Source organism: Onychostruthus taczanowskii, unplaced genomic scaffold, assembly GCF_017590055.1.
Source record: "Onychostruthus taczanowskii isolate IOZ18803 unplaced genomic scaffold, ASM1759005v1 scaffold3, whole genome shotgun sequence".
NCBI lineage: Eukaryota > Metazoa > Chordata > Aves > Passeriformes > Passeridae > Onychostruthus > Onychostruthus taczanowskii.
This window is the reverse complement of record NW_024500349.1, coordinates 12,546,325-12,561,471: the sequence shown is the minus strand read 5'-3', so window position 1 is coordinate 12,561,471 and position 15,147 is coordinate 12,546,325. Positions and strand designations below refer to the sequence as shown.

Genomic DNA, 15,147 nt, shown 5'->3' with positions numbered 1-15,147 from the left:
GTTTTGAACTAATCTGTTTTGTTTCTCCCTGTTTTTTTCTTCAAATAATATAATCTTATGAGAACGCCATGAGCTTTATTAATTTCAGTGAGGAGCCTTTGAGCCTTTGTCACAGAATTTTCTAATTTTTTTTCTAAATTGGTTTTGCCTTTATAGTAAATCAGCTTTAATATAAGACATCATGGCCTTTACCTTGTCTCCAAGGTCCACTCTTCTAGTCCTGTAATGATAAAGCAGATAATTTTCTATTTCCCATCTAGTGGGTACTGGTAGATCGGTATTGTCCTTGCACTGCCCTGTGCAAGAGCCAGAGCTGGCCATAGCAAGGTGCTGGACTAGCCCAGCTGGATTGTCTGAAACTGGATGTGTTCTGTGACACTGGAAAATGGAAATGGCCAACAACCTTGCCCAGGGATGTAGAGAAAGGAGCTCTCAGTGCAGCTTGATTTCTAAAGTCACTTTGTACTGAAATCTCAGCATTTGTTTGTTCTTCAGGTTTCTTCAAGCTTTACTTTCATAGTTTGAAGAAAAAAGCTTCAGAACGGGAAAGTAATAGGACTTGCTTCCATGTGGTTTCCTAAAAGTATTTTGTTTTCCAGGTTCAGAAAATAGCTGTGAAGAGTTAAAGTAAAATAAACATTTTTTTTTTCAGAAGATTTTAGATCAGGGGATCAGGAGACTAGCTTCATTGATTGGCTCATCTGGGATTCAAATGTGATTTTATGGGAAACTGACAAGTTCCTGTACATTTTGAAACCTTCAACCTGGCTTTAGCTAGTTTGTAACTAACTGGCAACTAAGAGAACCTTGTGTAAAAATCAGAATGTTTAAATGTGGGGTTTAACAGTGTTTACACTTTTGGGATTTAGCAGTGTCTATGCTTTCTTGAGCCTACTCAACAAATCTCTTTCTGGTTCCTTACTGAATTTTGCTCCCTCAAATACTTCTGTTTACCTTTAAAAATATTTATGTAGACATATATGCACAAAGTGCTGTGACTGATGAGAAGCACTCAGGTACATGCTTCTCTAATGTGTCTCTGACTTCTTTATTTTCACCTTTTTTTGGGGTGGGATGGATGGAAAGGAATTTGACCACAAGATGTGTTTTTTCCCTTTCTGTCCATATATCTTCTAATACATTCAAGAAATAGAATTTAAAAGCATAGTTGTGCCTCTGTCTTAATTTGGTCTCCTCTAAGGAAGATGGCAGAATTTTAGTAATTCAGTGGTTGTTTAGTAACTACTTATGTGGTGACAAATAAAGTTCTGCTGTAGATTAGAAACTTGCAGGGAAAAAACAAATTACGGAAAATAGGTCAGCAGTGTGCAAGGGCAAGAGGGATTTATTCCTGGAAAGCCTGCTCATTTTCAAAGAGGGGAGTTGCTGATGTAGCGAGTTCAGTGAACAAGACACAATTATTTAGATTAGTTGAAAATAGGTAGTGTTTGGAAGGAGGTCATAAAAGAGGGATGATACTAAAAGAGAGACAGACGTAGTGCAGGTTACTGAATGCTGAAATGAGTGCCTTGAGCAGTTTTTGGGACTGCAGAGGAGCAGTATCCTTTCAAACAGTCTGAGGCCACAGCAGTAGAGACATTTTCAGTCGTCTCTGCTGCTGAAAGAAGCAGTCTTGGCCATGCTTTGCTTCCTCCCTTGTGCCTCCCTAAGCTTTTATGAGGCTGTTAATTAGACTGAACTGGACCAGCCTGGGAAATGTAACCAATTAAAATTGTTTTTATTAAACAATAATTTTAATTTAGATCTTTTGTATAATGATACAAATGCTTGAATAAACTGAAAGGAGAAGGTGGACAGAGGAATCCAGTGCCAGATATGACCATCTGGGGAGGGGAGAAGAGGAGACTGCTGCTTTCAACAACCCACATCTGTGGTTTGTGCTGGCCTTGCAGGATAATGAAATGCCAGGCCGAGGTGTTATTATGGGCTACAGGAAGGAAATACAATTTATTGGAAATACTGTACCACCAATTCAGTCCTAACTGTTCTGACTTGGTGTGGAAAAGGAAGGGAAAGAATTGCAAATGGAAATAAGATCTCTGAGAAGTTTAAAAATAGCTAAATTTTTTGAGGAGCCGGGATCTCTTCTGCTGCCAAAAATGGTAATAAATGAGTTATTTCTTGAAATGCCATTCTTTTTGTAACAGGTGGCCTCTGGAGCTGTGGTTGTAGCAGTTGTGTGATGTCCTACACTTTGTTCCTTGGTACACTGTAGACAAAGACTTTGTCTTTGGTGCTCCCTGGATAGCTTAGTGAGGTGGCGATGATGGAGTTTGGCTGTTGATGATGATGAAGTTTGTGTTTCATCACGTGTTGTGTAAGGGTTTTGTGTGGCAGTGAGCAGTGCTGGTGCAGGCTCAGGACCAAACTGCTCCAGGGGAGCCGCTGCCGTTCCCAGCCTTGCTCCAGCCCGGCCTCCAAGAGCCGATGGGGCCCGTGGTGCTGACTTCGTGGTTAAGTTCAGGAGTACATGTAAATACATTTACATTTTTCTTGAACTAAGGCTCTGTCTATCTCAGAGACATCACCCAAAACTGAAAGCATTTAAAGCTGGAGATGAACCTCAAAAATAGGGGAAAAATCTTTTTTGCCTCAGTTTCCTCAAATAAATAATTTGGAGAATAACCTCTATCTTATTCCTGTGGGTGCAGTGAAACTGAAGTCATTATTGTCCATGAACTGCTTTTGCCAAACTGTGCTGGAAGGCACTACAGAAGTACTGAGTAGTATTTATTTTTAATTTGATTTAATGCTTTTGATTAAAAAATGAATAAAATCGTCATAGACCAGATTGTAACCCTGTAGGCACTTGGAATGGAGCATTTGTAAATGAAGCATTTACTGAGAAGTTTGAAATTGTTTTTCATGTTGATTTCAACAAAACAAATTGAGCAAAGGACAATGAAAAATGCTATAGCATTTTCTGTTATTAAAATGGTGAATTTGTTTGGTGCCTAAGGTAAAATTCATGTTGTGCAAAAGACCAAAAAAAGAAAATTTTACAGCATAACAGGGAAACTCAACTGGAGCAATTTTAGTGGAGTTTCTCAGTGGAATGAGGTGGAAAAAAAAAAAAGGGAATGCAACTGTGATTAAGCAAAAGCGAAGTAAAAACTGCAAAATGGTGAAATCTCATCACTCAAAATTTCACAGGAGCTGAGAGCAGGCTTGGGTGTCTTGTCCTCCTGCATCAAGGCCATGTGTCCTGCATCACCATCACAGTGCTGGTGCTCCCTTCTGGGTCTTCCTTCTCAGGGACTCGGAGCCAGAACCTTGCCTGGTTTTGTTCTTTTAGGGAAGGAAAAGCTGGAACAGTGAGACCTCACATTAAGATATACGCACATTAGGGCTCCTTCACCTCAGGTGTGTTTGTCCATCTACTTGAGGTGTAACACAAAAGACCTTTTGAAACAGATGTAGAGGGGTCTTTACTTTTAATCAGTATGAATGTAAATTTAAAAAGTCATAAACCAAAGCTATATGTTAGCAAATCCTAGAAAATGAGAAGTGCAGATAAGTCACTGTCTAAATGAGAGGAAACCTGTGGATTTTTCTTTAAGCAAGATGATGAGATATTAAAATATCAGTGGAATTGAGGGCATCCTTGTTAAGTTTTCTGATGACACCAAGCCATGTGCTGTGGTTGACTCTCTGGAGGGAGGGGATGCCGTCTGGAGGAAACTGGACAAGCTTGAAAGATGGGCACATGCAAACCTCATGAAGTTCAACAAGGGGAAGTGCAGAATCCTGAACCTGGGTTAGGGCAATCCCAAACACAAAATACTGGCTGGATGAAGAGTGATTTGAGAGCAGCCCTGAGGAGAAGGACTTGGGGTGTTGGTTAAGGAGGAGTTGAACATGTCCTGAAAACGTGAATTTGCAGCCTAGAAGGCCACACATATCCTGAGCTGCATCCAAAGCACCGTGAGCAGCAGTGAGAGGGAGGGGATTCTGCCCCTTTGCTCTGCTCTGCTGAGATCCCACCTTGGGCACTGGGTCAGCTCAGGAGCCCCCCATCATAAAAAAGATACAGACCTGATGGGGCAAGTCCAGAGGAGGCTGTGAAGGTGACCAGAGAGCTGGAACACCTGTGCTGTGAAGACAGGCCCAGAGAGTTGGGGCTGTTTACCCTGGAGAAGAGAAAGCTCTTGGGAAACCTCATAGCACCTTCTAGTACTTAAAGGGGGCTTACAGTAAAGCTGCAGAGAGACTTTTTACAAAGGCAGGTAGTGTAGGAGAAGGGGGGGGGGGTTGCTTCAAACTGAAAGATGTTAGGTTAGATATTAAAAGGAAATCCTTTACTGTCAAGTGGTGAGGCACTGGAACATCCAGAGAAGTGGATGCCCCATCCCTGGAAGTGCTCAAGGCTAGGCTGGATGGTGCTCTGAGCAGCCTGATCTAGTGAAAGGTGTTCCTGCCCATGGCAGGAGATTTTAACTAGCTGAACTTAAAGGACCATTTCAAACAAAGCCATTCCATCATTTTTATGGTTCTTTGGCAAAACCATAGGGGGATTGTTAGTAACACAAAACCAAAAGCTTTCAAAGTTGCATTTTCTAGAGGAGACAGAACTCAGTATGTCCTAAGTTTAAACTCCCACCAATGTATAGACTTTTGCCTTATTGGAAAACAGATATTTTAATAGAATTTTTAAAAAGCTAAGTCTTCAGTGAGCTTTCTGATGTAATTTCTGAACAGTCCTGAACCATGCTGAGAAAAATATCCAGAACTGAATTTTGTTATTAAGATGCCTATGTGAGTAAAATGATGTTTTGTGTGACGGGGAAGAGAGTGCTATACTTTTACCTTGCTTCTAAATTGACTCTTGCGTTCAGTGCTCCAGGGGATTGAACTGTTCTGTACTTGGCTGAAGGTAGCGAAATCCTTGCATGCTGATACAGATCTGCAAATCAAGCAACAAGGGACCATTTCAGATTAAAAAAAAAAAAAAAAAAAGAAATGAATAAGGATAAAAGAGCTATGAGACCTGTTTGAAAATTGCCTAATGACAAATTCAAGTTGCTAAATAAGAAATGCTTTTTGTATCTTTGAAAAAAAAATCCTCAGAAGAAAATCACGGTCTTTGAAAATGTGAGGTGAATAATAATATATTCAGGAGTGTTACAGGGAAAATGTGAAGTGATTAATACAGAGTTGTCTCCTTTCCTTTGTCTCAATATCAAGGGGAAAGTATGTGACTTATCTATAATACATCTCTGCAGAAGTCTTTTAGATCTCTAAACTTATAGGTGGAGGCATGTACACTTGGTTTTCTGCAGGGAAAGTGTGTCCCAATTTCATGTTTCCATTGTCATTTTTTTGGCGTTTAAAAATCACGCAGGACTTAATGACTTTTTTTTCCTGGTGTCTGTATACAGAATGAACTGACTTGTCAGATTAAAGGGAAAAGTATTTAAAATTCTGTTGCTCTACATTAGTTACAAGCAGGTGAATTCAGTGTGGATCTATTTATAGGAGAACTAATGGATGTGCCTGACTTGACCTACTTTAGACTACTCAACAGAAAAAACAAACACAATGTAGTTGTAGCACTGCCATGTAATCTGGTTTTCTCCTACCTTAAGAACAAAATAATGTCTTCGTTGTTGTGGCCTTCTAAATACATATGTATATTTAGAAGCTTCTATATTAATATAGACGATATCTGTATCTATATCTAATCTATATCATATATACACATATCTTATATATGTGTTTATATTTATATCTTATATATGTGTTTATAATTATTTCCTGGATGCCATAGTAACAATCCATATTAGGAGTTTATTGTGGAGTTTTTTTACTTCCATAAACATCAACTTCTCCATATCAAATGAGTGTTTCTGGTCCTAGAATCTCAGAACTGTATTACCTGGCATTGTGGAGTAGGACGAACTCAAGTTCTAAAAGAAAATTAGACTTCATTTATTAAAAGTCACTCCTTTTGTGAAAAAATTCAAGTGAATCACCTTCTACCAAAGCAGGGGCAGTTTCCCCTCTGTGTGCAGGCATCACATGAGTTAGCAAGGGGCCATATACAGGAGCAGTGTATATATCAGTTACCACCATGAAAGCGAAAATAGATTGTATATGAAGACATCAACCAGAGTGTGTTTGTTACATGCCGAGTGCTACACTTATGTTGGTTCACCATGAGGGGATGTCTCTGTAATTGAGGTAATTCCTGCATTATGCAAGGTAGATGATAACCAGGCCTGGCCTTTGGGCTGAACTTTGCAGGGGAATTTGATTATACGTTGACCTATAATTGTAGCCTTGTTTCAAGTAAAGCTGATAACTATTTCCTTTAAAGATACTTCCCATGATTCTGACATCTAAGTAAGACTGAATCTGTATTTAATATGAACCCTAATATTTGTTTTATACTGGCAGATCTTTGTGGTCTGTATGTCAGTCTGTGAGTCATATGAGGAATATAACATTTCAGTGATTGGAACATGGAAATATTTTGTAGATAAGCCTTATTTAAAACAAACAAAGAGCAGACTTACACCTGTGAAACAGATATGTTTCAAATCCTGAGGAAAACCTGAAAATGGAATAAAGACTGTAACTAGGCAGTTACACAAAATGAACCCATTTTTAAGGCAACAATCAATTTGAGGTAATTTGTTATAGTTGTACATGGGTCTGTGAGAGTTACTTCTCTTTGTAATACGATGGACACATCTATAATTTGCTATTGATCAAATCTTCAGAAAGCTCTTTGGATGCTTTGCTTAATATTGAAAGTGTGACAATCCATGTTTTATATATTTCAAATATGTAGCACATGAGAGGTTAGTGCTTTATTGTTGCATCCAGTCTTTTGGTTGATTTTATCACTGTGTTTGGTTTTAAAGATTAATTTTACTGGGCTCTCCAACAGGCAGCACTGTAAATGCTGGGAAGCCTTGTCTGGTCCTGCCAAATTTTTCCTAGCTGTTCTTTTTAGGTGTGGCTGGTTTTACTTACAGGTTGCTCTGTAAGTGAACTGTCTGACAAATTCATTGTGTGATGAAATGCTTTGACTTTTGTACTTCTTCATATACTTGGCATCTAATAAAATGTTTAGAAAACAGCTTATGCAGTGCAGGTGTTACTAGGTGCTAAGAAAAGGAAGAGATTAAGCACATTTGATATCTTTGAGCAAGAAGCGTTTTGTGGCTTAGCATCCTAAGCTGCTGCTGAGACATTTGAGATCCATTTTAATATTTCTGCTTTTCAAAGTGTCACATCCAAGAGTCTTATATTTGCCTTTGCAGGCATGTAATATTATTGCCAACATGTTAATAAGGAAATGCACTTTTGAGTGATTTTTGCCACTGTCATATAGCAAGTCAGTGTAGGAAATTAGAAAGGACCCAATATTGTCTTCATTTAAAGTTTCTCTGTAATACAATAATTATATCATCAAGGTATTTTTTGAAGTTCAGTTTGGCAACACTTTACCCATTTTCCAGAGAACAGAAACTTAGGGCACTATTTTGTTATAATTTTATTATTTTGTAATGTGTTATGAGTGTTTTAGCGGTGCACATTATATGTGCACTTGGAGCTGTTGCAAAATGATCGCAAAAATAGTTTTGTCCTCCAGTAATACTTGAGTCTTCTCTAAAATGTCTTTAAAATATGATCTGGTGGGAACAGCTACATATTTTTGTTATCTACTTGATACTTGCCATCTGTAGGGAAACCTAGATGTATGGATTTGTTCTGGTAGCTATCGCTTTGCAGCACATCTCCTCCCTCTGCCTCCCACCCTGGACTGCCAGTGGTCCTGGAGAAGTCATTGAAACAATCCAGAGTGGGATGACCTCAGTCTGGGGAAAACAAACCCTGTAGTTCTCAGGCAAACAGCAAATATAGTCTTTGAAGTATGATTACAATGCACATTGTGAAATGCTGGAGAATCAGTGGTGCTTTAGACATTACTGGTGGGCTTTTTTCTGTCAGATCCCATTTGGTGCTGTTTTCCTTGTATGGGGTTGCCAAGGTGTGTGAATGTTTTCAATTTTTGGCTAATAATTTTTTCCCTTTTCCTCAGTATTATTCTCTCTGCTGGTAGGCAGAGATTATTCAGATGCATGAATTAAGGAGCACATTCAATCAACAACAAAAAAGCCTTTTGACTTTTAATGCATTTCTTGCTGTTTGTTGGTAAGCTATCACTTGTAAGGACAGACCCAGGATTTTCTTGACTGTGAAGAAGCAGAAGCAGCAAAGTGTCTCAAGTTAAATTCAATAGCAGGAAAGCCTTTTGCCTAACATACTGAATCTCTTAAAAGGCTCTTATACTTTTTTGGTGCTGTCTGCAATGCCTACTGTAAAAAGAATTAACTCCAGCATAATCTAGTAAAAATCTTTTTTACTGGAAGCTCTGCTATGTGGCCAAGCAGTATTTGTGTTGTGCTCCTGCCACCAGCCTGGCTTGCTGTCTGATAGAGGTGTGTGCCACCAAATCATTACAGAACATATGTGTGTCATTTCAGTGATGCATCACATGTTGTTGAGCCCGTAAAGACCACTGACTTCAGTGAACCTCTAAATTGATACTCACTACAAAATACTACGATACCATAGGACTTGTTCAGCTGTTATTAGTATTGCCAGGTTTTTAATACATGTTTTAAAAAGTCATTATGAATGAAAAAATGCTAGTTATTCAAAATTGAATGAATTGTCACATATGTTTGGCAAAGGAAGGTTGTATCAAATTATATTCATTGGCTCTCTGGTGTTCTGCTTTTTGGACAATAGGAAATCAAATTAATCTCTCTTTAAATCTGTAAAAACATTTCCTTTTAAGGCACTTCAAAACAGAAATAGTGCCATTGTAAAGCCAACCAAGCTTAAGGCTCAGTTTGATCAGTTTAATAAATGGGAAATAAGAGATGATTGCCTGTGATAGCAGGGAATGAATTTGATATTCATCAGAGACCTGAGAAATCCCTTCCATTCTGCACTCCTCTATGTCTGTATGATATCTGTTCACTGATTTGACTGAGCAAGGCAAATTTCATTTTAGAGTAGTGAGGCATATAAAAACTTATGTGAATATTGTCATTTCCAATTGCAGGGTGACCATCCTGCAGAAGGACGTGAGTAACATAGGGATTATTGAGATGTAAGGAGAATATTAACTTGTATAAGTGTGTGTGTGTGTATATATATATATACACACATAAGATTAAATAATTTTTTGCATGCTTTTTCTGGTGTTTAAGTGGATGATGATTTAATGTAAGGTTTCTCTCTCTCCCTGGATGGCAGTGCACCAAGTACAGGGCTGTTGTGAATTAGACAAAGCTCTCACCTAATTATTTGTGCATATGTATGTATGTTCAAGAGGGAACATAGCCTGTTTTTTGTATTCAATATTTTTTGGTTTTCCCCATGTTGTCTTTGTAGCTGCTCTTCAGATTTGATTGAAAATTGCCATTCTCTGGAGATTTGGCCGGTTAATCAAAAAGTGAGAACATTAGCACAAAAGCCTGATGCTGGTGTATTTGTGCTAGTTAAGACACAGGAAAAGAGGTCTCTTAGGAGCTGTTTCCCATCAAGTGTGATCATACAGAGAGAGAGAGAACCTATTTTATATTGCAAGAACCAAACAAACATTTATGAAGCACAGCTGCCAGGAGACTAATAGCGAGTATGTCTCTTCTTCCATAATCATTACAGAGAAGTGCAAGTGACTAAAAGGGGAAATATGAAGGGAAGGGCATATTTTAATAGCAAAAGCTTTATTTTATTTGTGTATTGGCTGAGGAAAAAAAATATAGTGTCAGGAGCTTGTCATTGTAGATAACCTGTCCTTTGCAGTAAAATCTAAAGTGCCTGTTTGGTGTTGGATCCTTTCAGTTTGGTATTTACAGGATTACACTCACTGTGCTAAAATTTTTTAAAAAATCAATGGTAGAAAACAAACAAGCCAGTGTCTGATGCTCCCTGGGAAGGCGAATCTCACTGTGATGCTCACTGAGGCAGTGCTGTCTCCAGCCAGGTCTCAGGCCCCACAGCCCCTACTGAGAGACTGAGATGACTGAATACCATACTCAAATAGGGTATTAATACAAGATGCAGAAATTAAATTATCAAAGCTTATCAGTATTATATCAGCTCAATAATATCTGAAGTTTAAATCAGTCCCATTCTTGATGGAGGAGTGTATTGAACAGAGATGAGTGGGAAAGTGCTTCTTTGAAGATGACGTGGATTAATTGGTGGCAGGAGCTGATATTTTGGTAATGGACATTAAAATTTCCAGTAAGACAGGGAAAGCATGGCTGGTTTTGGGCTTTGGCAATTACATTAGGCAGATTTAATTCAGAAATATTCTGAGAAAATGTAACTAAAATAACTGTTTGGGTTTATATATATTGGTTATGATTTTGTTGGTAAGAATGCTGCTGACATTCTTTAACTCTGCAGATTTTGTAATCCTAAGTGGTGATAGAGAGACCATCTTCAAAACTAAAAACCCAGTTTGCAACTTTTCCTATGTATTTCATTAACACTGTGCAGGTGAACTGTGAAATGGACCTTTTTATAGGTAGAACTTTTAGCACTAATAGTCCATTTTGAGCAGTTAAGATAATTTTTCAGTTTTTGAGTCATTAATTTTATTACAGAACTTAGAAAAATAATGATTTCTTTTTATTTTTCAAACAGTGGGAAATTTTGCACTGAGCTCATCAAGATATGGGAAGTACATTGAAAGAGATGCTTTAAATTTTCCTCTGCGCTGTAAAGATGAAAGGATCTTTTAATTACTCTTATTTCAGTTTTGGAAATAAACACATTCTCTCTTTAGTAGCTGTACATTAAAAATTGGTTTTTTTGATATAGCAGATATCAGTGGTTTTATGTAGAGAAAATAAACCTTACACTTTTGGGAGCTTGCTCAAATTAGTTATTTCTGACAAATATCTGCAGTAATATCCAAGTGGGTTCACAGAAACTTTCTTGCTCTTGTCCTTTTCCTTGTTTACCTTATCCAGGTCGAATTTGCCTTTCAGAAGAAAACTGCTTTCCAAATAAAGAAATAATTGCTTGATGCAAAGATTTTCACAGCTAGTTAGTTACTTTTCATAGTAAATCAGAATTTTAAGACAAATCCCTCTGCAGGTGTCCAATTTTTCTCTCTGTTCACTTCAGTGTAAATCAAAATCTGTGTTATTTTGAGAAGAAAAGAGAGTCTGATTACTGTAATATTAAAGATTTTTAAAAGGGTACCTCATACATCTGTTGATCATGGCAGTAGTGCTTTCATTAGGATTATGATTGCTCCTCTAAGCACCTATTTATGGGCACATGCATGTTTCTGATACAGATCTGTCTGCTGTCCAGGAAAAGCCAGACAGAGGCGTGTGGGAGCTGCTGTTTCTTAATTGCTTGGATAACTGACAGTCAGTGTGGTTCCAAAACTTGCTGTGTTTATGATTCTTGAAACAAAAGGCACAAAATGTAGATGTGATGGTGCCAGATAGCATCTGTTATATATGTAGCTTTTGATTTGCAGTTTCTGATTTGTTATACCCTAAGGTTGGAAGGTGCATAGGAGGCAGCTAAGTTGGCTGTTTGCTTTGACCTGGCTGCACTCGAGGTCAGGCACAGGGATGTTCCTCTCCTTGGCAGGGAAAGCCTCCAGACCACCAGGTGGGACAGAAAGAAAGGAAACAGAATGTCCAACAAATGGAGAGACCTAGGTCTGGTGAGATCAAGAGCAAAGATACTCTCAGGTTTGGGAAGGGTGGGAAGAAGGGTTTGTACAAGGATTTAGCTCAAGTGCTGCTCAGGGAGCTGTGTCCCAGGAGGGCACTGAAGGTTGGTCTGTCAAGAGCAAGCCCAAAGGACTGCTGCAACCACTGAGTGGGGCAAGGGGAGTTCTGTTTACAAACTTAAAGTAGTCAAGAGAAAAGCTTTTGGGTCTAAAAAGTGGTGAAGTGTAGGACTCAAGTGTTACTAAATGAATGATGCTTACATTGCACATATATAGATGACTGCTGAAATGACACAGCATAAAGCCAGACATTTATTTTTTTGGTAGAGGCATATCTACAAATAGATAGGATGTTATTTCAGTCTCCTCTTCCATGTGTGTGTATATATATATGTATATACACACACACACAGACATATATATACACACATATATATGTATATGTATATATATGTGTGTGTATGTATGTATGTATATAATGTATGTATATACTTCTTGCATATTTGCTTGGAAAAACCACACATGAAAATTTGCCAAAAACCATAGTATTAACAAAGTCATGTTCATCTGTGATGACCTTTTGTCAGAAGTGAGATTCAAACTTCGGTTTCATCAGCAACTCTGATGAAAAGAGATCTCTTAAGGCTTGTAATAGCTTCATTGCAATAAAAATACACAGTTTTCTGCAACCAGCAATGTCCCTAACTTCAAACCAGGAAACCCATGGCAACAGTGATTTGTGAGATGCTGTATGAAACAAAGTGTAGAATACCTGTTTTCAGTATGAAACAGCTCCAAATGTTCTGATTTTCCTTTCTAAACCTTTTTGCATGTGACTTTAGAATTGTCGTGGATATTTGAATATTTATTTAATTTTAAACTTTATGCAGTGGTGCATATAAAACTTCAACTGAAATCAGTAAATGTACATTTCTAGGCAGCTTCAAGATGCTGGTTAACCTTTGAAATGTATTAATTACCTTGTGCTTAACAGAGGGAGATGATAAGAAGGTGCATATTAACACCTCTTCCAAGCAGCTTGACCTCACAAAGTGTGCTGCTTTCCAGGGTGCAGAAGGCATATCCGTGGCCCATGGAAGCGTGGTGCATCCAGCCTCCTGCTTTTGCAGATTCCCTGTGGAAATCTCAACTGGACATTACCAACTGTCTCTGTCTGCCTTTAACATCTCTTCAGTACTTTAATAAGTTGTCTGTGTGCTAAACTCATAACCTATCATGTATTATTTCACTGACCTGATTGCTCTGGCTCTGTCTGTGTTTGAAACCTACTGTTCACACTCTGTAATATTTTCTGTTTGATTACATGGGTATTTAAAAGTATAAGCTTCCAATAATTAACATACACATAAGAATGGGTTTAGAGCCTCTTACTGAAGTCCTTGAATTACCCTGATCTAAATTTGAAAGTACAGCATTCACAACTTTGACATTAAAGTTATAGATTTGGTGAATAACGTATGTGCTTTTTGGAAAGTGAAATTAAAAATAAAATCAATTGGTTAGCATTAGAGCCTCACGTAGCTCTTTGATGTCAGCCTACTCTGGCAAGCTATTAATAAAGGCCGTGATAAAATGTTTAAAAAGCTCCTGGTACTTCATGGAATTACAGAAGCTGCATTTTCTTATACTATTTTTAAGTCTTTGCAAATGAGCCTCAGTGATCTGCCTTGTGTGTTCTGTCAAGCCCCCTGCCCAGGGAGAGCCTGGGAGGAGTTTCCCCAAACACTGCTGACCATCAGCTGATTTTGTGCTTTTGCTTGTCAACCTTCTAAAAAAATGCTGACTGTGATAGCTTCTGCAGCATGGGTTTTATAACTGTAGCAGAATTGTGATATGACACTGGCCAAACTATAAATATCATTGCAAAAATGTTTAAAGTGACAAAACCCAATTTCGAACCATTTCAGACAATTGTGGAAGCACTGCATTTCCACTGCACATATGGTAACCCCAATAATCTGAGAATAGTAAAATATCATTACTAAAATGAGTTAATAAAATTAAATGTAGATTTAAATAATTTTTTTTTTTTTACTATCTAGGATGAAGATCGAACAGAGGAGGACAACAGCAGAGTTGAGCCTGTTGGACATGCAGACACTGGTTTGGAGAATGCTACCAATTTTTCCCTGGAGTAAGTTACTGGCAGAACATATTGTTTTAATGAGTCTTAAGACTGAACACAGACTAGTGAAGTACTCAGAATAATATGAGTGATACTACTCTTAAGAAATTGGGGCAATCTTTTTTACGTCATGTGTCATTTTGTTTTTTAAAAGTTGATCTTTTTAAAAGCGATTTTAAACAGTTTAAAAAGCTTGTATTAAAGATGAGCATTGGAAACTTGACATTTATAAGTGCAGATGCTACAGTAGATTTTCTGCCTCAAAAAAGATGCTTATTTGATGGAACTTGGAAAACTTGACACAAGGAATAGGGTCAGTGCCGGTACAAATAGATCAACAGGAAAGAATTTCAAAGGGGAAAATCTTAATTCCAATCACTAGGTCACAGTCTCTAGGAAGATGTGTCACAGTCACAAACTGTGTGGTCAAAAACCTCATACTTTTGAATGGATCAAAACTAGTGTTTTGTTAGCTCCACCTAATTTAAAAATGCAGTCACTGAATGATATTTTATGTCATCAAAAGATACAGCAAACTTGACCTTTTGCATTTCTTTGGAAATAACTGATCCATACCTTGTTATGGAGTAAATGAGAAAATATCCCTTCTAGCCTTAAATTAAATCTTTTAAATTTATTAGCTTAAATTTTAAATAAAATTAAATCTTCTGCTCCTGTTAGTTTTGAATTAAATTATGAATTAGGGACAGAGGTTTTAAATGTTAGATAAAGATCATGGTGACATCTATTAGGCTGTAGAACATGCATTTTACTCGGTTCCATTTACAAAATCTGTAACATGGTAAATTCCAAATGCTGTTTCCTAAATAGAATTTGCAGAACTTCTGTCAAATGTAATGCTTCCTTGTGTTGCTTTTAAGTAACTTATTGACTTCTCATCATATGCTGCTTCATTTATGTTGTGTTTTGATCTCATACTTCTTTGCATGTTTGTTTGAAGCAGTTGGCCCAAACTTCTGAGAAAATCAGAAAGCTAGATTGAGAGAATTTCCTTAGGAAGCTATCATTTCCTCTTTTTTTTTTTTTTTCCGTTTTACAAAATTTAACATTTGAATTTAGGATAGAATTTTATTTTTTTAAAAGAAAAAATGTAAGAAAATGGATGCAAAGATATTAAATGTGCATTTTGAACCAATGAAAAATGAATAACTCAAGCACTAGAACAAGCTAAATGATGTACACTGGATATAGAAAATAAGTGTTTTTTTTTTTTAAATTTAAGTTGACTTAG

At 37.5% G+C, this 15,147-nt stretch overlaps 1 protein-coding gene across 15 annotated transcripts in view; it reads left to right on the top strand.

The window, feature by feature from the left end:
- Positions 1 to 15,147, top strand: part of PARD3 (par-3 family cell polarity regulator) — a 442,615-nt gene that overhangs the window by 212,130 nt on the left and 215,338 nt on the right. For all 15 annotated transcript variants that reach the window (XR_005952971.1, XM_041408608.1, XM_041408607.1 and 12 more), the window contains one exon: positions 13,813 to 13,904. Coding sequence is in view for 14 of the 15 variants with exons in the window: in XM_041408608.1 (XP_041264542.1) it covers positions 13,813 to 13,904 (92 nt within the window). In the remaining variant the exon portion in view is untranslated. The remainder of the gene's footprint in view (positions 1 to 13,812; positions 13,905 to 15,147) is intronic.